The 26,124-nt window shown below is 49.3% G+C and overlaps 1 protein-coding gene across 6 annotated transcripts in view; it reads left to right on the top strand.

Moving 5' to 3' along the window:
* Positions 1-26,124, top strand: part of NADK (NAD kinase) — an 88,107-nt gene that overhangs the window by 56,665 nt on the left and 5,318 nt on the right. For 4 of the 6 annotated variants that reach the window (XM_073585418.1, XM_073585417.1, XM_073585419.1 and 1 more), the window contains exons 4-11: positions 7,145-7,274; positions 13,537-13,645; positions 15,037-15,122; positions 16,155-16,257; positions 16,556-16,707; positions 16,884-16,983; positions 17,356-17,513; positions 18,651-18,733. In XM_073585418.1, the coding sequence (XP_073441519.1) occupies positions 7,145-7,274; positions 13,537-13,645; positions 15,037-15,122; positions 16,155-16,257; positions 16,556-16,707; positions 16,884-16,983; positions 17,356-17,513; positions 18,651-18,733 (921 nt within the window). Of the gene's footprint in view, positions 1-3,968; positions 4,639-7,144; positions 7,275-13,536; positions 13,646-15,036; positions 15,123-16,154; positions 16,258-16,555; positions 16,708-16,883; positions 16,984-17,355; positions 17,514-18,650; positions 18,734-26,124 lie in introns of those variants that run through there. The other 2 variants (XM_073585422.1, XM_073585421.1) reach the window with 2 other exon arrangements.

A 26,124-nucleotide genomic window follows, 5' to 3' on the forward strand; every position in this document is an offset into this window, starting at 1 on the left:
TGTGCCGTCCAGCGACATAAAGGGATTTTGACATGATGAAGAATGACGCTTTTTTTTTTATAAACTGATTTTTAAGATCTCTGCTTGCTCTCACTGAATGAATTCATTAATTGTTTCCAAAGTCAAAAGATCCGTCCTGTCACAGGTGCAAGAAAAAAATCTCTGCTACACTGTGACGAGATGCTCCGCTGTGTAAGGTGAATGTGATCAGGACTGATCGCGGGGCTCTGTATCAGAGCGTCGCTCGTCATTGACGTATAGCAAAGATTTTTAAAACAGGGACTATGGTTTAAAACTAAAGCAAAGAGCAGCTATCTGCCATAAACAGCAGCTGATCCGATTCCCTCAACTTATTTTAATTTGCTTTTTGACTTTTCTTGTTACTTTTGTTTATTTACGTTTCTTGGCTGTGCCCTCTGGTGGACGCTCGGGGCATTACACTTAGAACTCGCTATATCTATCTGTACAATATCCCGTATTACTTTTTTTTTTTTTTTTTTTTAATCTAGTAAAAAAATAAATTTTGACCTGAGAAGAGACGTATTAATTTAGATTGTCTCGTGTACAAAAGCGTTTTAAGCCTCTTATCTAAATAATTGACGGTCGAAGGTTTATTAATAGTTTTTATGGATTTTACTTCCCGTATGCCATTGGTGCACTGATGTGGATTTTCCCTGTCTCTGATAATGCTACGTTTTTTTTTCTTGGTAAAACCTATGACACATAAATAGGTGTCAATAGACGTGTTTAATCTTATAAAAACCCTGTAATCTTGATAATGGCATCATTTAGGACCTCAATTTAAAGCAGCAGACATCAAATAATATAAAAATAACCTTCCAGTAATTGCCAAATGCCAAAGCCATTACTGTGCGGATATTGCTGTTTGCATTATTTCCTATAGAGAGTAGTGCGGTCCACTTCTGCAATATCCACCATATTGACAGCTGCGTTCACATGTGCTTCAGAGCTGAAGTCGCCCAGCCTTTTCCAGCCGGCTCAATGTTTGCACATAGACTTCTATGATGTAATCACACCAGGCACTGTACTCTATGTAAACTGAGATCAAATAAAACACCCCTGTTATCAGAGGTGCGGTGTTCGTCTCCTCAGCTGCAGTCTCCTATTGTCAGAGGTGCGGAGTTTGTCTCCTCAGCCGCAGTTTCCTATTACCAAAGGTGCGGGGTTCATCTCCTCAGCCGCAGTTTCCTATTGTCAGAGGTGCGGGTTTCATCTCCTCAGCCGCAGTCCCCTATTATTGAATTTGCGGGGTTCGTCTCCTCAGCCTCAGTCCCCTGTTATCAGAGGTGCGGGGTTCGTCTCCTTAGCCGCAGTCCCTTATTATCAGAGGTGCGGGGTTCGTTTCCTCAGCTGCTGTCCCCTATTGTCAGAGGTGCGGGGTTCGTTTCCTCAGCTGCTGTCCCCTATTGTCAGAGGTGCGGGCTTCATCTCCTCAGCCGCAGTCCCCTATTATTGGAGATGCGGAGTTTGTCTCCTCAGCTGCAGTCCCTTATTATCAGAGGTGCGGGGTTCGTCTCCTCAGCTGCAGTCTCCTATTGTCAGAGGTGCGGAGTTTGTCTCCTCAGCCGCAGTTTCCTATTACCAAAGGTGCGATATTCGCCTCCTCAGCCGCAGTTTCCTATTACCAAAGGTGCGGGGTTCATCTCCTCAGCCGCAGTTTCCTATTGTCAGAGGTGCGGGTTTCATCTCCTCAGCCGCAGTCCCCTATTATTGAATTTGCGGGGTTCGTCTCCTCAGCCTCAGTCCCCTGTTATCAGAGGTGCGGAGTTCGTCTCCTTAGCCGCAGTCCCTTATTATCAGAGGTGCGGGGTTCGTCTCCTCAGCTGCTGTCCCCTATTGTCAGAGGTGCGAGTTTTGTCTCCTCAGCCGCAGTCCCCTATTATTGGAGATGCGGGGTTCGTCTCCTCAGCCGCAGTCCCCTATTATTGGAGATGCGGAGTTTGTCTCCTCAGCTGCAGTCCCTTATTATCAGAGGTGCGGGGTTCGTCTCCTCAGCTGCAGTCCCCTATTGTCAGAGGTGCGAGTTTTGTCTCCTCAGCCGCAGTCCCCTATTATTGGAGATGCGGGGTTCGTCTCCTCAGCTGCAGTCCCTTATCAGAAGTGCGGGGTTCGTCTCCTCAGCTGCAGTCCCCTATTGTCAGAGGTGCGGGGTTCGTCTCCTCAGCCGCAGTCCCCTATTATTGAATTTGCAGGGTTCGTCTCCTCAGCCTCAGTCTCCTGTTATCAGAGGTGCGGAGTTCGTCTCCTTAGCCGCAGTCCCTTATTATCAGAGGTGCGGGGTTCGTCTCCTCAGCTGCAGTCCCCTATTGTCAGAGGTGCAAGTTTTGTCTCCTCAGCCGCAGTCCCCTATTATTGGAGATGCGGGGTTCGTCTCCTCAGCTGCAGTCCCTTATCAGAGGTGCATGGTTCGTCTCAGCTGCAGTCCCCTAGTGTCAGAGGTGCGGGGTTCGTCTCCTCAGCTGCAGTCCCCTATTGTCAGAGGTGCGAGTTTCTTCTCAGAGGTGCATGGTTCGTCTCCTCAGCTGCAGTCCCCTAGTGTCAGAGGTGCGGGGTTCGTCTCCTCAGCTGCAGTCCCCTATTGTCAGAGGTGCGAGTTTCTTCTCCTTAGCCGCAGTACCCTATTATTGGAGATGCGGAGTTCGTCTCCTCAGCTGCAGTCCCTTATCAGAGGTGCGAGTTTCGTCTCCTCAACCGCAGTCCCCTGTTACCGGAGGTGCGGGGTTCGTCTCGTCAGCTGCAGTCCCCTGTTATCAGAGGTGCGGAGTTCGTCTCCTCAGTAGCAGTACCCTATTATTGGAGATGCGGGGTTCGTCTCTCCAGTTCCTTATCAGAGGTGCGGGGTTTGTCTCCTCAGCCGTAGTCCCCTGTTATCAGAGGCGTGGAGTTCGTCTCCTCAGTAGCAGTACCCTATTATTGGAGATGCGGGGTTCGTCTCTCCAGTTCCTTATCAGAGGTGCGGGGTTCGTCTCCTCAGCCTCAGTCTCCTGTTATCAGAGGTGCGGAGTTCGTCTCCTTAGCCGCAGTCCCTTATTATCAGAGGTGCGGGGTTTGTCTCCTCAGCTGCAGTCTCCTATTGTTAGAGGTGCGGGGTTTGTCTCCTCAGCCGTAGTCCCCTGTTATCAGAGGTGTGGAGTTCGTCTCCTCAGTAGCAGTACCCTATTATTGGAGATGCAGGGTTCGTCTCTCCAGTTCCTTATCAGAGGTGCGGGGTTTGTCTCCTCAGCTGCAGTCTCCTATTGTTAGAGGTGCGGGGTTTGTCTCCTCAGCCGTAGTCCCCTGTTATCAGAGGTGTGGAGTTCGTCTCCTCAGTAGCAGTACCCTATTATTGGAGATGCAGGGTTCGTCTCTCCAGTTCCTTATCAGAGGTGCGGGGTTTGTCTCCTCAGCTGCAGTCTCCTATTGTTAGAGGTGCGGGGTTTGTCTCCTCAGCCGTAGTCCCCTGTTATCAGAGGTGTGGAGTTTGTCTCCTCGGCCGCAGTACCAATTATTGGAGATGCAGGGTTCGTCTCTCCAGTCCCTTATCAGAGGTGCGGGGTTCGTTTCACCAGCTGCGGTCCTCTATTGTCAGAGGTCCAGTCTTTTAGGCTATGTGCACACTTTAAGTATTTTGCATCGGACATTTCTGCACCATAAACTTGTCTCTTGGCAGGAAAAACCTCTGTGTGCATGAGGCTTCTGCAATCCCATTCACTTTGCTCTTACTGTAAAGTGCTGCATTTTTGCCACATCAAAAATGCGCCGTGTGAACGAACCCCTAGAGTCCTGATGTGCCTTGTAATTCTCTGGCACCATCACCGGTTTGGGGAACAGGATGGACTTGGCTTCCTGGTGTCCTCATCTGTCCGATCAGCCCTGGTAATATGAAGATGTGCATCATTTACTCCCCTCCCTGCTCCCTCCACCTGATGGAGCCGCTCTCCTCCTACTGGGCAGGATCAGTGTTATGTAATAGTCAGCTCGTCTTAAGGGGCCGTGCGCTGGCTGCCTGCCATACTGAGCCGGAGTACCTGGACGAGCCTTCATTGATTCTTCACGCCCCCCTTCTTCGTCCGACCACCATCTCTTGTAAACTTGCCGAGCTCCCAGGACAAGCGGCTGTTGTCTGCGCCGAGTAGGGAATCTGTTCAAGTCGCTCGTTGATTTTTTTTTTTTTTTTTTTTTTTTATCTTAAGGAAGTTTGTGCGTCTTAAGGTTTGCAAAAGGAGCGACCTATCCCCTGCCCTGCGAGTGGAATGGCCGATAACCGTGTGGAGGCTCGGCGAGCTCACACTCTGCTGCCACCATTTAGCAACACGTGCAGCTTTCACTTACGCCCCCGGGATAGAAGACCCCATAACCAAGATCTCCTCCTGTAGAAATGACTTGATCTGTAATTGTCAAGGTCTCTTCCTGGCCGCCTGACACAGGCGAAGACGTCTCCTCGGGTTTTTTGTTTTTTCTTTCCACCCTCCTCTCCGTCTTTTTGGATTTTTGCCCTGCACGATGTCTTCCTGCCAATAACATCATCCCTAAAAATTTTTTTTTTTTTTTCTCCCCGTCTGTGAGATTTATGCAAGACACCATGAAGATTTTTGACAAAGTGAAACCTAGAAACCTTCCCAAGAACACCTGGCACTGGTCAGTAGTATCTCCAGCCGGGCCACCCTGCGTCGTGCCCCGGGGTGGTATAAGTGTGTGTGTGTGGGGGGGGAATGTTGTGCTTTGTCAGCATGAGTAAGGGCATAATGTGAGCAAAGAATGGACACGGGGAATACACAGATCCCAGGGCAGCTTTCCAGGCATGTCGCGCTGCCCCGGCTCTGCTTATTCTGCAGTTGTGGACACTGTCTGATTTCACCAGAACTTGCCCTTCTGGACGGGATGGGCAGCAATGTCTGTATATTTCTTCCTTTTTATACTACGCTTATCATATAGACGTCTGCCGAGTTTACTCTGCTTTTGGTGTGTTTTGCTTTTTTTTTTTTTAAATTGCACTTCTTGCACTGATTGTGTGTAGAGAAATCCCTTTTGAGCAATTAATGGATCGGTGGTGGTGTAGCAGAGCTGGGTGTGTTGTACGTGGTAACTCTGTCAGGAAGGGAAGAATGTACTTATATTTATTTATCGGCAGATAGTAAGCTCTGCGTTATAAATGGAAGACGTGAACATTTGTTAGGGACCTTTATGTGGCGCCTCCCCATGTAATTTATATGTTTGTTGTGTTTAAATGTTATTTGTACATGGTATAGATAAATATTTGTTTATTATGGTCAGGCTGATACGGGCTCGCTACTGGCCGTGAATCACACTGACATAACCACAATAAGCAGTGCACATTGCCGGTTGCCCGGGCGTCCTGTAGCATTTCCTCTCCAAGGTGCTTCAGACCAATTTTTGTCAGTGCATGTAATATCTGTGTAGATCAGTATTCTTATATCAGGGGATTGTTTCACAACAGCTGGAGAGCCGCAGAGCAGCGCTGTGCGGGGTGTATGGGAAATCTGTGTATCAGCTGTTTCTGTCACCACAATAGGTGCCTGTCCTCCGTCTGCCTGTGACAATGAGCTGCTGCTGACATGAAGTGCACGCTCCTATTACTCAGCAGCCACTAATCCCATGTGCGAGTCACCTTCCTACTTATTTAGGCATATTGGGCTCAGCCATGAGAGCATTGCTGATGCCACATCCAGTGGGTCCCGATCGTATCTGTGGGAAAGCAGAGTAACAAGCACCAAGACTTCCCATTAGACGGTCACCCAGCTTTCCCTGCTCCTGGATTGCAGCGTACCTTGGACAACCTCTTTGGGATCTGGGATGGTGCCCATACTAATTGGCACTGAGTTCTACAAACAAGAGTTCAAGCCGGCTCTGGTCACATCATGAAAGTAAAGCCCCAATGTCTGCAGCATGCAGTTGAGTGTCTTGATCATAGACTCATTGTAAAAAAAAAAATAAAAAATAGTTTTTGAGGGATCCCACTCCATGAAAGTGTGTGGCTCGCCATCTTTTCAGTACAGTGAAAAAGCCAAGGATGGCTTCTGCCACTTGACCCCCCCCCCCCCATGCTGATGCAGGCCGCCACCACTCCACCCCCCCCCCCTTCCAAGCTGAGGCAGGCCACCTCCACTTGCCTCCCTACTAAGCTGAGGCAGGCAGTCACCACTTGCCCTCCCCTTCCCTAAGCTGAGGCAGGCCGCTTCCACTTGCCCCCCTCCTAAGCTGAGGCAGGCTGTCGCCACTTGCCTTCCCCTTCCCTAAGCTGAGGCAGGCTGCCGCCACTTGCTTCCCCTCTAAAATGAGGCAGGCTGCCCCCCTCCTAAGCAGAGCCAGGGTGTTGCCACTTGCCCCCACTTCCCTAAGATGAGGCAGGCCGCCGCCACTTGCTCTCCCTCTAAACTGAGGCATGCCACCGCCACTTACCCCCCCTCCCCTTCCCTAAGCTGAGGCAGGCCGCCACCACCACTTGACATTACGCAATACGTAGATGTGATGTAAGATTTGGGTTATGTGTGATATTTTATTGCTTCGATCGGACCGCGAATGTTGTCACAATGACCCGATCCTATGGCTCTCCAGCTGTAATGAATCCCAGCCTTGCCCTTTCCTGGTAGGAGTGCAATCACTGACCTGACTGCTCCTTTTTCAGGTCATGTAGGGTAAGTGCTCTATAAAAAGGCGATGCAATTACCGCACGTTCTGGTCATTACTGTGATTGCGGCATTTTCCTTCTCGCCGTCTCCTATCGTCTTTACATGTTCCTGATTGGCTCTTGGAGTCGTCTGGTGACCACCCACCTCATGGCTCCATTATGAGCCACGCGGCACAGATCATTTACCCTGTAACACGGGAAGCCACATCTTGTGCCAGGACCCTCACAAGCATGTTTGCCATCTACATGTCTACAAAATGCTCCAACGCCTTCTTAAGACTTATGACGTCCCTGTGCGGTCACGACTCAAGGTTCTTTGGGAATGGAGTTATCTCTGATATATCGGCAGTGGCTCACAATGCCTGCCGGAGACTTTTAGCTTCGGTAGACTTGTTATTAGTCTGACCGGGTAGATTCTGGAGGAGTGGATAATGAACATTTTACATTATGGTATTTTGCGGCCCTTAAATGTTATTTTTAATTCTGAATTTTTAGGCATATTCAGGACCCTGCGAGCCAGCTATTAACATGGAACAAGCCACCCAAAAGTGTGCTAGTGATCAAGAAGGTCCGAGATGCCAGTCTGCTGCAGCCCTTCAAGGAACTCTGTGTGTTCCTTACGGAGGTAAGAGGGATCTGATGATGATTGTCTACTAGGCTAGGTTTGGGGGAATATGGACACCGTCCAAACAGGTATTAAAAGAAGTGGAAGCATCCATGTACGTGAAAAAAGGGCTCTTCGAGAAACATGCATATTTGACAAAAGCACTTTTGGGGGGAGAATTTGGTAGAAGCTGATGAACATGTTTTGGAGTCCCCCAACATCTTCTGTCAGGGGGAGAGAGAAGGATCAGGCAGGTGGCATTTAACCATCAGATCCTTTTTGGTTTCTGGGGAAGTAAGCCACTGCCAGAGGAGTCCAACAACGGATTTCTCCTCCCTCCCTGATGAAAACGTAGGAACTTTATTCGGACTCCCATGACAGCACCACGAGAGAGGGGATCCGCCCTATAGGAACAGGAAACCTACAGATACAAAAGGGCGGCACCTCTCCCACGCATCAGTTGGTTTCCTGTTCCTGAGGGGACGGGATCCTACAGAAGATTTGGATCCCAGGCCGGCCAGCCGACACCGGTAGCGAGGGGGTCTCCTACCTCGGCCTGGTTCGGATTTCCTGGAAGACGCCACGGTGGCCCAGGATGGGTGTCACGGCGGTGGCGTGGACAGCAGGGAGCGGCGTCCGGAGGATGGCCGTCTCCAGGAATTTAGCCGCCGCCGGTAAGTATACCCCCCCCCGGGGATTTCCGGCTCCGGCGGCGCACATGGGTGGCAGCGCTGTGCAGGGGGCTGCGACCGGCGCTGCTCCGAAGCTCCCGGGCGTCCCGCGGGGCTTCCGGCGTTTCCGGGGTAGCGGTGACGTCAGGGGGCGGGCGGAGGAGGCGCTTCCGGGTCAGCGCGCCACTGCGCATGCGCGGCAATTCCAAGATGGCGGCGCCCATCGGAAACACCGATGGCGCGAGTTCGGGCGCCAGCTGGGGTAGGGAGCTCCATTAAGGGGGGGGGAGGGGCGCGGCATGGATACTGCTGACCGGAGGAGGGGGTATTTAGGCGGGACCCGGGCAGGGTTCCTTGCCTTGGCCACATTACTACATGCAGCAGTGTGCAGCAGCAGCAGTGGTAATGGAAAGCGATCGAGAGCAGCAGCAGCAGCGGCAGAAGCAAGGGCAGCAGCGGCAAACATCACTGCCGCCCCTGGATGACCTTCGGCAGGTCAAACAGAAAAAGAAAGGGTCCCGTGACAGTAATGCGGGACGAAGTGACCAGTCCACTCGTAAGAGCTCCTCCAGGCAGACAGGAGCATCGACCGAAAGAAATCCCCCTCGTTCTCCGGTACTTGATTGTGGCACTGGTAAGTGATCTTCGTGAAAGTTCACTCAGTGACGGGACCCCCCTTCTGTGTTTTTTCTTTTCTAGGGAAAGAAAGCTACAACTAAAAATAAGCATAGGGAATGCGCACTCTGTGCATGCCCATTACCGGATGCGTGCCTCAAAAGATTGTGCCCCCCTTGTATTCAGCAGACGGTGGCAGATGAGTCGCCTGCAGTAGCGGCGAGTTTGAGAGACATTGTCAGGGTAGAAATGAGGGAAACCCTAAAGTCCTTGTCTCAGCCGCAAAGTCTAAGGGGCGAGGTCCCGGCGGAATCTGATTCCTCGATAGAGTGGAGAAAAAGCAGAGACTCCCAGGCTTCATCTCCCTCGTCCTCCTCAGGAGAAGAGGACTCGGGGCGATTTTGTCTGCCTCTTGACCGGGTAGATAAGCTGGTCAAAGCAGTCAGAGGGACAATGGAGGTAGAGGAGCCTAAGCCCCATTTATCCATGCAGGATGTCATGTTCGGTGGGCTGGAACAGAGGAAGCGGAGAGTCTTTCCGTTGAATCAAAAAATACAGGATCTGATCCACAGAGAGTGGAAAAAACCGGACAAAAGAGGGTCGCTACCACCCGCCCTCAAAAGGAGATACCCCTTCAACGATCCGGCAGTAAGTTCTTGGGACAGAGCCCCCAAATTAGACGCTGCCATTGCGAAGGCATCAAAAAAATCCTCGCTCCCATTTGAGGACATGGGAGCCCTTAAAGATCCCTTAGATAGGAAAGCTGATACTTTCCTAAAAAACACCTGGGAGATGGCGGCCGGGTCCTTAAGACCAGCAGTGGCTTCAACGTGCACGGCCAGGTCCATGATGGTCTGGTTGGACCAGTTGGAGTCACAACTAAAGCAGGGTACATCAAGACAGACAATTCTTGGGGCCCTACCGACCATCCAAGAGGGAGCAGCCTTCCTGGCAGACGCCTCAGCGGATGCAGTGAAAATGGCCGCCAGAGCAGCAGGTCTTTCTAACGCAGCTCGCAGAGCCCTGTGGCTAAAGTGCTGGCAGGGAGACATCCAGTCCAGAGCAAAGCTCTGTGCGATTCCATGTGAGGGCGAATATTTGTTTGGGACTGTCCTAGACGAGCTGCTTGAAAAGGCGGGGGACGACGAGAAAAAGTTTCCAAACCTTTCATCAGCGTCCTACCGTCGCCCATTTGGTAGAAGGAGATTTGGCCAGGGGAGAAGGCGCAACTCTTCGCCTGTTAGAGATCGACCCAGATGGGAAGACAGAAGGAGACGAGGTACGGGCTATATGTTTACACGCTCGTCGAGAGATCAAAAGAAACCAAGCCAATGACTAGCGGTTCCCATAGGGGGTAGACTGTCATCCTTCTTCCCGGCATGGTCACAGATTACGAATAGTGACTGGGCGCGTAAGGTAATATCCACCGGGCTTAGGTTGGAGTTTACCCAGATCCCGCGGAACACCTTTAAACTGACCCCCTTAAGATCTTCTCATCTCGAACAAGCGGCTTTAGAAGCGGAAGTCTTGAGCCTATGTCAGAAAAATGTTCTGGTAGAGGTTCCAGAGGCTGAAAGAGGAAGAGGGTTTTACTCTCCCCTGTTTCTAATCCAGAAGCCTGATAACACATTCAGAACGATTATAAACCTTCGTTCCCTTAACGAGTTTTTGATTAATCATAAATTCAAAATGGAGTCCATTAATACAACAATAAAAATATTGTTTAAAGGTTGTTTTATGGCAGTCATAGATTTGAAAGACGCGTACTATCATGTACCTATCCATACAGACTTCCAGCAGTTCCTGAGGGTGGCAGTTTCAGTAGAGGGCACAGTATGTCATTTTCAGTATAGAGCCCTTCCCTTTGGTCTCTCAGCAGCACCCAGGGTTTTTACAAAGTTAGTGGCCGAAGTTATGGCTCACTTACGGGAGGTGGACGTCTTAATCATTCCATATTTAGACGATTTCTTGATTGTAGGAAAATCGGTGGGTCATTGTAAATGCCAGATAGAAAAAGCTAAATCCAGGTTAGAAAACCTGGGATGGATTTTAAACTACGAAAAATCCCGACTCCAACCCTTAAAGATACAGAAATTTTTAGGGTTGATACTAAATTCAGACACTCAGCGGTGCCTGCTACCACTAGATAAAATACAAAAGATACAGGAGCAGGTCCTTCGGGCAATGGATAATCCATCTATGACCCTCAGACAGGCCATGTCCCTGTTTGGTTCTCTAACTTCATGCATCCCAGCAGTAAGGTGGGCACAGTTCCATACCAGAACCCTTCAAAACGACGTCTTGTTTAATAGCAGGGCCCTTGGAGGCTCCTTACAAGGTCGGATGTGTCGAAGCCCCTCAACTGTTACATCACTGAGATGGTGGCTTGAGAGCGAGAACCTAGCGTCAGGGGTGCCCTGGATAACACAGATAACCCGTATTATAACCACAGATGCAAATTCCTTCGGTTGGGGAGCCCATATGGGGGACATTGTGGTACAGGGCCAGTGGGATTCTAATTCTGAAATCTCATCCAACCAGAGAGAACTATTGGCGATAGAGCGGGCAGTCAAGAAACTCATTATCTACCTGCAGGGCCATCATGTGAGGATACACTCGGACAACCAGGTAGCGGTAGCATATGTCAACCACCAAGGTGGAACCCGCTCCAGCGCTCTGTTGCAGATAACAGAACGGCTCCTCCAGATAGCAGAGGAAAATTGTCTATCTTTGACCGCGCTCCACATCAGCGGAAAAGACAATGTAAGAGCAGACTTTTTAAGCCGCAAGGCTCTAAGACAAGGAGAATGGGCCTTGAACAAAAATATTTACCGCCAGATGGGGCCAGCCAGAGGTAGACCTCTTTGCCACCAGGAAAAACAGAAAAGAAAGATTGTTCTGCTCTCTGAACCCCAGGGAAAATCCCCTGGCGGTGGATGCCCTACTGATAAGATGGGATTTTTCTCTGGCATACGCCTTCCCACCATTGAATCTTCTTCCTCTGGTAGTCAGGAAGATCAGAGAGGATCAGGCAAGAGTCATACTGATTGCCCCCTTTTGGCCCAGGAGGACCTGGTTCGCATGGTTGAGGACCATGTCAATAGGCGATCCCTGGGTATTGCCGAACCTTCCGGATCTCCTCTACCAGGGGCCAGTCAGCCACCCACAAGTAGCGGGACTTCATTTGACGGCGTGGTATTTGAAAGGTCACTGTTAAAAAATAGAGGGTTCTCCAAGAACTTAATTGACACCCTCCTAAGAAGCAGAAAATTAACCACCACTAATATCTATGCTAGGACCTGGAAACGCTTCCTGTCCACCTTTCACTTTGACATCAGAGATGGAATTCCCACGAAACAGATTCTGGAATTTCTCCAGAAAGGTTTCGAATTGGGTCTCTCCACAAGCACGCTAAAAGTACAAGTTTCAGCCTTAGGGGCCCTGTTTGCAGCTGATATTGCAAAAGATTATTGGGTAGCAAGGTTCATCAGAGCAGCGGCCAGATCGAGACCTATACACAAAGACAGATGCGTACCGTGGGACTTAAACTTAGTCCTTACAGCCATGACAGAAAGTCCGTTTGAACCTTTAGATTCCGCCTCACTAAAGATTATATCCCTTAAAACAGCATTTCTGGTAGCAATAACATCCGCACGTAGGGTGAGCGACATACAGGCACTCTCCAGATTGCCTCCTTACACAGAGTTCTTACAGGATAGAGTGATCCTAAGGCCAGATCCAGCATACCTTCCCAAGGTAGCAACACAATTCCACAGGACACAGGAGATAGTTCTGCCTTCCTTCCTCCCTAACCCAACCAACCCTAAAGAGCAGAAACTCCAGACGTTAGATATTAGAAGATGCTTACTGACATATTTAGCAGCCACGGATCCTTGGAAGAAGGAGAACGCATTATTCCTATCCTTCCAAGGTTCCAGGAAAGGATACAGAGTATCAAAACGCACATTAGCAAGGTGGATTACGGAGGCTATCTCTCTTGCCTACACAGCAGGTGGCGGTCCGGCTCCACAGAACCTGAGGGCACATTCCACTCGGGCCATGGCATCATCCTGGGCGGAGAGATCTGGAGTATCAATTGATCAAATATGTAAGGCGGCCACCTGGTCATCTCCTTCCACCTTTTTTAACCACTATCGGTTAGACATGGGTGCCTCCTCAGACCTCACCTTCGGGCTAAGGGTGCTGCAGGCTGTAGTCCCTCCCTAAGTTAGTTTACATCTCTGTAATTCTCTCGTGGTGCTGTCATGGGAGTCCGAATAAAGTATTAAGTTACGTACCGGTAACGGTATTTTTCGGAAGCCCATGACAGCACCCTTAGTTTCCTCCCTTGTTCACGTATAGAGGTGCACTCCTTTAGAAGATTGTTTATAGAATCACCATAGGTGGGAGATGGTATGAAATAATTCGGTTAAATAGGGTAGATAGGTTGTATATATCATATGTTGTGTACTAACCATGGTAGCCTCTCAAGCTCTGTAATCCAACTGATGCGTGGGAGAGGTGCCGCCCTTTTGTATCTGTAGGTTTCCTGTTCCTATAGGGCGGATCCCCTCTCTCGTGGTGCTGTCATGGGCTTCCGAAAAATACCGTTACCGGTACGTAACTTAATACTTTTCGGATTTTGGCGCGCACGGCGCACCGTCAAAAGTGCGCAGAGCAGGTCAAAGCGCAACTAGCGCACGGCCTGCGCACGATCTGCGCACCCTATGCTAAAGATAGGGTGCGCCGATCGCAGGCGCCGCTGTGCGCTAGGAGGCGGCGCTACAAGCAAGGGGCGGGCACGCCGGGCAGAGAGCCGGCTCGGGGGCGGAGCTACCCCCGGCCGTGCGTGCGCTTAAAAAGCGCTAATGTGAAACCACCCTTAAGTGCTTGCATCCCTGTCTGCATGGCTGTGTCTTTAGGAAGCTCGGAACGGTCATATTCTGCACACGATGGATCTATGGGTGTCCGGTTTTAACTCTTGCGTCTTCATTTAGCAGAAGAACATGATTGTTTATGTGGAGAAGAAGGTCCTAGAGGACCCCGCCATTGTGAATGACGAGAATTTTGGACCAGTCAAAAAGAAGTTTTGCACTTTTAGAGAAGGTACTCCCCTTCACAATTCTGTTTACTTGCTCTATGAATAGGATTAAGAAGTTAATTAAAATTTGCCAAAATCTTACTCTTTGTAATGATCCAGTTATGTAAATGTGTAGCTGCAATTACCGGACCCGCATCACTGTTTGTTTTCGTAGTTACGACTCTTAATCACATCTTGAGACTGGATTGTAAATGTGCAGCCTCACTTTACAGCACTTCCTACAGTGTAAATATATTAAAGGAACAGTAAAACTATAAAAGGCCTGATTTTGTGGGCTAGCGATAACAGACTTTGTCTCCTATGGCACACAGTTCTCTAAAAGGAAGGCTCCTTCTGCAGGGAGCCACAGGAATGTGAGAGAAGGAGGCGATACTTAGACAACAGGTCTCAGGATCTTGGCTGCTCCCCCTGCCTCTTCCTCACTACTGTGTATGTGGTGGTCAGACAACTGGCTGCAGCGGAAGCCTCGCTTGGTAGTTTGTCAAAAGATCGCCAAGTCTCACATATTTGACTAAAGAATTGGGACGTGTAGAGAACAAATGTCCAGCTGATATTTTAGATAAGTGATGGAACCCTGCCCCTTATTCTTCAGGGTGGGAACTTAGACCATTTTTTTTCTTTTTGCTGTCAGGGCATAGGGGGGAAGCTTCTGCTGCAGCCAGTTGTCTTACAGCCACACTGTGTTGAGCTGCTGAGACACACAATTTTTTTTTTCTTCCTGTATTTTAAAATACCTATATTTTGTGAACATTTTTTCATTTTTTACATGTCTTTCTAGTTTGGGTCCGTATCCCGAGACTCCCAATGATCTTTAAAAAATGCAGCAGGCACAGAGCGGTGTAGGAGGAAGAGGCACGATGAACAAGTGGTGTGTTTTTTATCTGTGCTTTCATCTTCTTTTAAAGGTGTTGTCCAGGATTAGAAAATCTTGGCTGAGAAAGTGCCCCCCTGACCATGAGGTTTTGTCTGGTATTGCAAGTCCTCCACAAGAAAGCAGCCCTGGTTTTCTAATCCTGGACACCCCTTTAAGCATAATCAGGAGGGTCACATCATCCCCTAAATCTTATTACTGAGGATGCATCTCTATATTGAGATGCAATTGTGTTCTGGAAATTTTGGGTCTGGTCCTTTTTTTTTTTTTTTTCATTTCTTTTGCAAATCGTGCCATGAACCCAACAAGGAGAGCGGAGGTGTCTTGTTAAACTGGTTCTTGTTACCTTGTGTGATTCGGATGGTTGGAGCCGCCCCCGTCCTCGGCAGCCTCTGCTGTCTATGGTCAGGACACTCCTTTCTTTCCTCTCTCCACACCCAGATCTTCATTTCTGCATTCCCAGATCTAATAAAGAATGGCAGGACCTGCCCCGAATGCTAACCTCAATGTTTAATCACTCACCAGATTTTGATGACATCTCTAACCAGATAGACTTCATTATTTGCCTTGGAGGAGATGGGACCTTGCTCTATGCATCCTCGCTTTTCCAGGTTGGTTTCTGTTTTTTATTTATTTATTTTAAATGTGATGCATACTTCCTGTTCTGCACAGAAAACTTTCTGTCTCATCACAGATAGGATTACAATGGCTGATAACACCTCTATATACAGTAGATAACACAGGAACCACCATTCACATTGGGTGGTCACAGCTCACCTCCACCTCCTTCTGTACAATGGCTTAGTTATAAATCCTTTTATTTACAGGAGATAACACAGAATCCACCAATCACAATAGATGTCAAAGCTAACCACTTCCTCCTCTGACTGATAACTTTTCTAAATACAGTAGATATCACTAATTGTGAATGGTGGATCCTGTATTAGATACTGTATATGGAGGTATGATCAGTCATTGTACAGGTGGGGGGAGGAGGTGAGCTGTGACATCACCTATTGTGAATGGTGGATCCTGTATTGTCACAGTACCCCCTGTACAATGACCTCTTCCTTGATGAGATCATGCTCATTAAATTCTTCTATAAAATCAATGTGCTAAGTAACATAAAAGCCTTAACAATAGGTGACTTTCTGATGATACCTTCCCTTTAAGGCTCCTGTGTCATATAGGCATTGCCTGAGACCAGTGATTTGGCTGCAGCGGTCATGTAAATGATGGATGTGATATCATCACTGTAGGATCGCCACCTTTAAAGCAAAGGACTGTTCCTGGGGAATGGATATTGCCCATCTCCTTCTTTTCTAATACCCCAGACAGTGAGGAGTATGTGCGCCCCACAGAACGTGGCCCTTCCGTGGATAACGGCCATCTCTGGGGCTTATAAGCTGTTAATGCAATCTGATGAAGACCTTTCTGGTCAAGACAGCAAACCATCTATTGCATATTCTGACAACTATGAATATTGACGTTTGTGTCTAAAATATTAAAGGTCTGAAATCGGCTCCACTTATGCATATGGGCTGAGTCTGGTACTGCAGTTCAGCATCCAGTAAATGATTGCATGTTACTCGTATACATTTGAGTTTACCATTTTTTTTGTTTTTTTTTCTACCTTTTTATAGGACAGTGTTCCGCCTGTCATGGCTTTCCACTTGGGATCACTGGGGTTCCTCACCCCTTTTAGTTTTGACAACTTCCAGACCCAAGTCAATCAAGTCATTGAAGGTAAAAACAGCGGCTGGGGACACACCGCTCTGTTCTTGCGCGCCCCTCTTGCGTGCCGAGTCTTGAGCGACGCTCTTGCGCCCACCGCTCTTGCACAGCCACCAGAGGACTAAGAGAAGCCTCAGTATCCTGAGCGGATCGCTTGTAATGGCAGGTTAGCAGACTGCAAATTATTGTAAACTCTCATGAGGTTTCATGTGTCCTACGCCAAGTGACGGCTCTGTAGCAGGGAATCCTCCCCCGATTTGCTTTCACACCTGTGTAGGATCGGTGAAGCATATACATATTTACTCGGCAGGTAATGCGGCACTTGTCCTGCGCAGCAGACTAAAAGTGAAGGTGCATAAAGAGCACAAGGAGAAGAAGAACATGATTCAGAACGGTGTGGAGGAGAATGGGCTCATCGTCAGCCAGCAGGAGAAGGAGCATGGCAAACAAACCAAGTATCAGGTGCACTGCTTTTGTGTTAAGTCCTAGGAAACATGGGGGGACAACAAGTACTCCTAAACTAAAAATACCTTGTCAACAGATAATATTTTTTTTAATGTAATCTGACAGCAGCATAATGTTGCTTCTTTTTTGTTCTTTCGTTAGATGTTAAACTTGTCTTCCTTAACGAACCGTAGGTCCTGAATGAAGTGGTGGTGGACAGAGGCCCCTCTTCTTATCTGTCCAACGTAGACGTCTTCCTAGATGGGCATCTCATCACTACCGTTCAAGGAGATGGTAAGAATTGTAAATGTCCACTTCTAATGAAGGTTTTATCCTGGTGCTCGCCGCCCCCCAACTTCACAGTGAAGGTGCTTGTATGAGTTACGATCGGAACACTCCTAGTCAAGGCCTTGCACTATTCACCATAGTGGTCTGGACATGCCTGACGTGCTTTACACTTTAGTGGTCCGAGGCCTCCAGGTGTAAAGCTGCAATAGTGCAGCGTACAGGTGTAGATGGTGCAGCTCATATGTGTCGGATTCCTCACTTGCTCCATGTTTATAGTGATGGCCGCCATTCATTCTCATGTCAGGTTCAGCTTTTATGTCGTTTGTAGAGTTTTGTGGTGTGCAGGTCATTTACAGTATTCAATTCCTCCATTCTCAGGAGTCATCGTGTCCACCCCGACCGGCAGTACGGCGTACGCAGCAGCAGCCGGAGCCTCCATGATTCATCCGAACGTACCAGCCATTATGATCACCCCCATCTGTCCGCATTCTCTATCGTTCCGACCAATAGTGGTCCCTGCTGGGGTGGAGTTAAAGGTAGGTTCCCCCGCTATGGGCACAGTAACGCCTCTTTCCCCCTTTAGATATGACCATGTTCCGATCTGCTGTTGGTTACAATATACTTTTCTTGGTATTAATCACGCGGCGTATTGCTCCAGTAATGCCCAAACTGGTTTCAGCTGAAAGACTCCAGTTTGGGGCGGAGGCGTAATCTAGTAAGAATTCATCTTGGAGAATTGCCATAAATAGCAGTGACTTTTATCACTTTTTTTCTTTTCAAGCTTTACCCATGTTCACTCTGTAAAATAATGGCACAAAAAGCATATATATATATATATATATATATATATATATATATATATATATATATATATATATATATATATATATATAGGAAACTCTGATTCAGTTCACATTTAAAAGCATTTCTCACCTTCTGTCTTCAGGAGCGCGCCGCTCCTGTGCCCCCCAGCTTCCTGCTTACCGGAGGGTGGTGCGCTCCTGAAGAGTGACTGTTTGGACCAGCAGCAGCGCGTTGGCATTACTTATGCAGTCTCCAGTGCTGCGGGCATCAGAGCGACTTTTGCAAGCCCCTAGGTAATTGGCCGCTATTAAAACTAAAGAGGTGGCCGGTAACCTAGACTACTAGCCGTACACAATAGATTTAAGTTACTCTGCTTTTGTAAACAGAGGATTAAAAAAATAAATTGCCAAGTTGTTTTTGGGAGCATTTTGCTCTTCTTTTTTTTTTTTTTTTTTTTTTTTACCTTTCGCTATGGCCGTGTATTTAATTTATTGGGATAATTTTTTCCTTTCTTTTGAAAGAATGAATTTATGCAAATTTTTTCTTATTTTGCAATTTTACGCAATAACGACGATTAAGACCATCCCTATAATGGTGATATTTTCTTGCACTGGGGTCACATTAATAACATTGTGTAGCATATGACATTGGTCAGACCCACTGCATTTGGACAATTATTGCACCAAGGATGCACCACGCCCTTGTTCTGAATCTGATTAGTATTTGGTCCCTGTCTCAAGACCCCAGTTTTGGAATTGATGAATGTGGAAAACGGCACAGGGGAAAGGCGATGTGGAAGCCGCCAACTGCATCTCTGTGTATTCGAAATACAATAAAAGCGTTAAAAAGAAATGGCTGTTGTTTTTCAGATCATGCTCTCGCCAGATGCACGGAACACGGCCTGGGTCTCCTTTGATGGGAGGAAGAGGCAGGAGGTCTGCCATGGAGACAGGTGAGTGAGGATGAATTCAGACTTCTTGTGCTGTCCCTTTGCAAATTTGTGTAACCAAAATAAATAGGTCCACAATAAATGACACTTCCTATCAAACTATAATCCCAAAATAGAACGGAAGCAGAAAACAAACAAATAGCTGAAGATTGAAAATATTTTCTTTGAGTGAATTAATTTCAAATCTAAAACAAGAAGCGTTAGTGAGTGTCACATCACCAGGGGTACATGGAGTTACCCAAACAGTACATAAAGATAAATCTTCACTAAATATACAAATGATCGGATCTGATAGCATGCAAATAAATAAATGTGGAAGATGAATATAATTTTCTTGTCAATCTAATATGACAAATGTCACATATCATCCCACTGAAGCAGGAGCAAATAGTGGTGACCGCTTTAGACTGCTACATATACAGTGCTCAATATCAACAGGAAATATCCTAAATGGTGCAAAGGCACAACAGCAGTAACATTACCAGCCCATCACACTCCTGATGCATTACATTGAATGTGAAACAAGCTATCAGCAGATCAATGCATAGTAGATAAATATGTACAGGTGCTTCTCACAAAATTAGAATACCATCAAAAAGTTAATTTCAGTTCTTCAATACAAAAAGTGAAACTATAGAGTAAATACTAACAGCGTGATCTATTTCAAGCGTTTATTTCTGTTAATGTTGATGATTATGGCTTACAGCCAAATGAAAACCCAAAAGTCATTATCTCAGTAAATTAGAGTAATTAACAAAAAACACCTGCAAAGGCTTTCTAAGCATTTAAAAAGGTCCCTTAGTCTGTTTCAGTAGGCTCCACAATCATGGGGAAGACTGCTGACTTGACAGATGTTCAGAAGGCAGTCATTGACACACTCCACAAGGAGGATAAGCCACAAAAGGTCATTGCTAAAGAAGCTGGCTGTTCACAGAGTGCTGTATCCAAGCATATTAATTGAAAATTGAGTGGAAGGACAAAGTGTGGTAGAAAAAGGTGCACAAGCAACCGGGATAACCGCAGCCTTGAAAAGATTGTGGAAAAAAAGGTCATTCAAAAAATTGGGGGAGATTCACAAGGAGGGAACTGCTGCTGTAGTCATTGCTTCAAGAGCCACCACATACAGACGTATCCAGGACATGGGCTACAAGTGTCACATTCCGTGTGTCAAGCCACTCATGACCAATAGACAACGCCAGAAGGAGAAAAAGAACTGGACTGTTGCTCAATAGTCCAAGATGTTTTTAGTAAATTTTGTAAAAAGTAAATTTTGCATTTCATTTGGAAATCAAGGTCCCAGAGTCTGGAGGAAGAGTGGAGAGACAGACAATCCTAGCTGCTGGAGGTCTAGTGTGAAGTTTCCACAATCTGTGATGGTGTCGGGAGCCATGTCATCTGCTGGTGTAGGTCCACTGTGTTTTATCAAGACCAAAGTCAGTACAGCCGTCTACCAGGAAATTTTAGAGCACTTCATGCTTCCCTCTGCCGACAAGCTTTTTGGAGATGTAAATTTCATTCTCCAGCAGGACTTGGCACCTGTCCACACTGACAAAATTACCAATATCTTGTTTAAAAACAACAGTATCACTGTGCTTGATTGGCCTGCAAACTCGCCTGACCTTAACCCCATAGAGAATCTGGGATATTGTCAAGAGCAAGATGAGAGACACCAGACCCAACAATGCAGACGAGCTGAAGGCTGCTATCAAAGCAACCTGGGCTTCCATAACCCCTCAGCAGTGCCACAGGCTGATCGCCACCATGCCACGCTGCATTGATGCAGTAATTAATGCAAAAGGAGCCCCGACCAACTATTGAGTGCATTTACTGAACACACATTTCAGTAGGCCAACATTTTGGATTTTAAAATTGTTTTCAAGCTGGTGTTATAAAGTATTCTAATTTACTGAGACAATGACTTTTGGATTTTCATTGGCTGTAAGCCATAATCATCAATATTAACAGAAATAAACACTTGAAATAGATCACTCTGTTTGTAATGACTCTTTATAATGAGTTTCACTTTTCTCGTTCGCCTTATTGGGGGACACAGAGACCATGGGTGTATGCTGCTGCCACTAGGAGGCTGACACTATGCACAAAAAAGTTAGCTCCTCCTCCGCCGTATACACCCCACCGACCGGCAGGAAATTCCCCAGTTTAGCTTAGTGTCAGTAGGAGGTGGACACGGGTCTTTTATTAGACCCATATCTACCTCAGTGTGCGTCGTTTCTTTGCAGGTTCCGGAGGGATACGGAGTGAACAGTCACATCCGTACTCCCACAAAGAGACTATGAGTACGGCGTGTACTGCCACCCCGTATCCTCATAGGTCTCCGGAGCAGGACCAGGAGCCTCGCACAAGTAGGTGCCAGCCGCACGGACGGTCCTTGCCCCCCGCCTCCCACCATCTCGCCTACCAGAGCCTGAAGGTTGGATGAGGCGCGGATTTCATAGAGACAGACAGCGTGGGATTTTCAGGTACCTTTATTGTAAGGCCCCATGCCTGGGTGAGTATGTCAGTCTTCCCCCGGCGTTTTCTCTTGGAGCGGTCGCCAGGGGGACCACGTTAGGGTCCCTGCACGCCCCGCATCCCCCCACGGTCACCGCATCTATGCAGGCCCCGGGTCTTCACGGGCCTCGTTCTGTGCTTCCCCCTTTTTTCCATCTTGGCAGGGGTAGCGCTGGGGTCGAGCAGTTCTGGGCAGGGACGCGGCCCTGTGTTGCGACGCGTCTTCCGCGCCGACCCCCTGCTGACAGGCGGCCGCCGCAACTAATTTAGGCCCCGGCTTGTGTTCGGGCCTACCGCAGCGTCGCGGCCACGCCCCCCGCCCCTTTCTACTAAGCGGGCTTCACTCCCGCTCTCCCCAGGCCCTCCCCCCGCCTTTCCCTCTCCTGCCCAGCATATGGCTAGAGGGCAGCAATTATTAACCCTGCGAGGACCGCCCTTCCCCGGGACCCGCGCTTTTCTATTGGCAGGCGCCATCTTCACAGCCTGCCAGCCGGACGCAGCTGGAGAGGCTCCCCAGCCCCTGTGCAGTTTCTGCAAGCAGCTTTTTGCCTCTTTGGGACGGCCAGCCGGACTTCTCCCTGATCTGCATCCCCGGACAGGTCGAGCAGCATCGCTTTTGGGGACACCGGACCGTGAGTAGTTCTGCACGGCAGACTGACCCTTCTCCGCCCTCTGTCCCCCAACCTTCCGGCACTACCTCAGGTTTTTCACAATGTCTATCCCTACGGCTGATCGTACCCGCTCTTCGGCCCTCCCCTGCACAGCCCGACGCCGCTCAGGAGCCATCCATAGCCCCAGGGGTGAGTGAGCCCCCCTTGCCGGGTTGGGCCTCCTCCCTATCACAGTCGGTGGCAGACCTCACCAAGGTGTCTCGGTCCCTAGTAGCCGTTCTGGATAAGTTGCCCTTGGGAGCTTCTGCGGGACCTAGCACGTCCCAGGACGTCCCATCTGAGCCAGCCAGTGTCAGTCGCAAGAGACCCAGGCAGGATCTCCAGGCGGAGTCCTCTCCTCGCCCTACCTCACCCCATACTCCCCAGCAGTCTCCCTCTCGGGCCTCCTCTCCCGAGTCAGGTGAAGCGCTTTTGGAATCTGAAGGGGTCTTAGAGCTGGATTCGGATCAGGATGCGAACATGAAGGTTACGGTGCAGAACCTCATTGCCGCGATTTACCATACCTTCGACATCACTGACGCCCCTGCGAAATCCTCAGATCAGGAGGTTTCGTTCAGACGGGCGGAAACACCTTCCAGGGTGTTTCCCTTTCATTCCCAGTTTGGGAAGATTTTTACCAAGGAAAGGGAAGATCCGACTAGACGCTTTCAAAGAGGAAAGCTTCTCGGCGTGCTGTATCCGTTTGCTAAAGAGCTCACGGACAACTGGGCCACTTCTCCTTCAGTGGACCCTCCCGTATCCAGACTCTCTAATAATACTGTTCTTCCGCTGTCGGGTGTAGCGTCTCTAAAAGATTCTAATGACAGAATCATAGAATCCCTAGCAAAGTCTGCCTTCGAGGCGGCATCTGTGGCGGTATGTCCAGTCTTTGCTTCATCTTGGGCAGCAAAGGCTATATCCACTTGGGCAGAGGACCTTCGGCAGGGCATTCTGGATAAGGCACAACCGGAGCATTTGGCCGATCTCGCCAATCAGATTTCCCATGCGGGGGATTATCTGCTTTCTGCTTCCTTGGATGCCGCATCTTGCGCGGTTCAGGCGTCAAGCAACATCGTGGCAATCCGACGTACAATTTGGCTCAAGGCCTGGCAGGCGGACTTGTCCTCTAAAAAGTCTGACTAATCTGCCTTTTCAAGGAGTGCGTCTCTTTGGGTCCCAATTGGACCAGATTATTAAGGACGCTACCGGAGGTACGAGTTCTCTTCTCCCCCAATCCAAGTCTCGCAGACCTCCTCCAAGGCGTCAGTTCCGTCCCTTTCGGTCTTTCCGCCGTTTCAATGCGGCGGAAAACCCTTCCAACCAGCAAAGGCCACAAGCACGTCAGGAAAGAAAGAAGGTCTCCTTCAGGCTCACTCCGTCCTGGCGGTCCCACTCTTCCCAGGGAAGACCACCCAGATCTAGATCTGGACGGTCTACGTCCGCATGACTATCATCGGTCTTCCGTGGGTCCCTTCCAATTGGGAGGTCGACTTCTTTTCTTCAGCGACGTCTGGTTCGCCTCAGTAGAGGACGCTTGGGTCAGAGAGGTTGTATCGACAGGATACAAAATAGAGTTCGTTTCTCTTCCACGGGATCGCTTCTTCAATCCCGTCCGCCACGGGATCCTGCCTTGATCCCGGGGTTCGGTTCGGCCATCGCCTCTCTCCTCAGCTCCGGGGTGATTGTGCCCGTTCCCGAATCGGAACGATTCACAGGGTTTTATTTAAACCTGTTTGTGGTGCCGAAAAAGGACGGGGCGGTTCGACCCATCTTGGATCTCAAGTTACTCAACAAGAGAGTTCGCCTCCGCCACTTCCGGATGAAGTCGGTTCGCTCGGTGATTGCCTCCATGGAGGAGCAGGAATTCATGTGTTCCATAGACATCCAAGATGCCTATCTACACGTGCCCATATTTCCCGGACATCCGAAGTTCCTGTGGTTTGCGATTCACCACGAACATTATCAGTTCGTCGCGCTCCCTTTCGGGCTCGCCACCGCTCCAAGGGTCTTCACGAGGATTATGGCGGCGTTGATGGCCTTGTTGAGGATCAGAGGTCTTGTTCTTTTTCCGTATCTCGACGATATTCTGATCAAGGCTCCCTCCTTTCATCAGGCCCGCCTAAGTGTGGCGATCGTTCTAGACACCCTGTCCAGTTTTGGGTGGATCGTCAACCGGAAAAGTCCTGTCTGATCCCTACTCAACACCTTGTGTTTCTGGGCCTTCTTTTCGACACTCGTCGGTCAAGGGTATTTCTCCCACAAGACAAGATTCTTTCCCTGCAGCAGGGCGTCCGATCACTACAGATCGCACAGTTTTCATCTCTCAGGACAGCCATGAGGACTCTGGGGAAGATGGTGGCAGCAATAGAGGCAGTTCCCTTTGCCCAGTTTTCACGCCAGGCCCCTCCAGCAGGCCATTTTGTCCAGGTGGAACAGGTCGGCTCTGTCTCTGGATCGTCCGGTTCGTCTTTCATGCCGGATCAAGCGGTCTCTCAACTGGTGGTTGACGTCTCCCCTCATTCTCTCGGGGCGGTCCTTTCTTCCCAGATTGTCACAACGGACTCCAGCCTCATCGGCTGGGGTGCAGTGTTCCGCAATCACACTGTTCAGGGTCGATGGTCGACTCAGGAATCAGCTCTGCAGATCAATGTCCTAGAGATACGAGCGATCCTTCTGGCTCTCGTCCACTGGGAACGGCGCCTCAAGGGCCTGCCTGTCAGGATTCAAACAGACAATGCCACAGCGGTGGCGTATATCAACCGACAAGGGGGGACACGGAGTGTCTCAGCCCTGGCGGAAGTGTCCAGAATTCCTCAATGGGCAGAGACCTTTGTTCCAACAATTTCCGCGGTTCACATTCCCGGCGTGGACAACTGGGCTGCCGATTTTCTAAGCTGCGAGGGTCTCACGGCAGGGGAATGGTCCCTACATCCGGAGGTGTTTCATCTGCTCTGCCGTCGGTGGGGAACCCCGGAGGTAGACCTCATGGCGTCTCTCCTCAAAAGGAAGGTACCACAATTCGTGTCCAGGTCTCGGGACCCCCTGGCAGGGGGCGCCGACGCTCTGGCCGTTCCTTGGTCACAGTTCGAGCTCCTCTACCTGTTCCCTCCCTTGCCTCTTCTTCCCAAGCTGTTGAAGAAAATCAAGGCAGAAGGGATTCCAGTCATCCTCATCGCCCCGAATTGGCCCAGAAGGTCTTGCTTCGCGGACATTGTCAACCTTCTCGCGGACGCCCCCTGGAAGCTTCCCGACAGGGCAGATCTGCTGTCGCAAGGCCCGATTTGCCACCCCAATTCTCGGTCGCTCAATTTAACGGCGTGGCTGTTGAGACCGAGGTTTTGAAACGGGCAGGATTCTCTGATCGAGTGATTCATACCATGATCCGCGCCAGAAAGCCTTCCTCTTCCAAGATCTATTACCGTACTTGGAAAGCCTATTTCTCCTGGTGTGAGGCCAATGACATTGCGGCCATGGTTTTTTCGCTTCCTTCTGTTCTGGCGTTTCTTCAGACAGGGCTGGATGCGGGGCTTGCTCTCAGTTCCTTAAGGGTCAAGTTTCGGCACTGTCCATTTTATTTCAGAAGACGCTGGCCTCCCGGCCCCAGGTCAAAACCTTTCTTCAGGGTGTGGCTCACACGGTTCCTCCGTACCGAGCGCCCGTGGATCCTTGGGATCTTAATTTCGTTCTTGGGGTTCTGCAAGGTCCTCCTTTTGAACCTCTCAGGGATGTTTCCCTGCCCTCCTTTCTTGGAAGGTGGCCTTTCTGGTGGCCATGACTTCCATCCGACGTGTGTCGGAATTAGCGGCCCTTCCTTGCCGCTCTCCCTTCTTGGTACTTCATCAGGACAAGGTAGTTCTGCGGCCTCCACCCTCTTTCCTTCCGAAGGTGGTATCTTCGTTTCACCTCAATGAGGACATTGTTCTGCCATCCTTCTGCCCGAGCCAGCTCATCCTCGGGAGCGATCCTTGAACAAGCTGGACCTGGTCAGGGCATTGAGAGTCTATCTAGCCAGGACATCTTCCTTGCGGAAGTCAGACTCTCTGTTTATCATTCCAGACGGTGCAAGGAAAGGTCACCCAGCCTCAAAGGCCACTATTGCTCGCTGGATCAGATCGGCAATTTTGGAGGCATACCGGGTCAAGCATCGTGCAGCTCCTTCAGGGATCAGAGCGCACTCTACCCGGGCGGTGGGTGCCTCCTGGGCGGTGCGCCACAGAGCTTCCGCGCTGCAGC

This window comes from Dendrobates tinctorius, unplaced genomic scaffold (genome assembly GCF_039654945.1).
Source record: "Dendrobates tinctorius isolate UK_male_01 unplaced genomic scaffold, ASM3965494v1 ptg000086l, whole genome shotgun sequence".
NCBI lineage: Eukaryota > Metazoa > Chordata > Amphibia > Anura > Dendrobatidae > Dendrobates > Dendrobates tinctorius.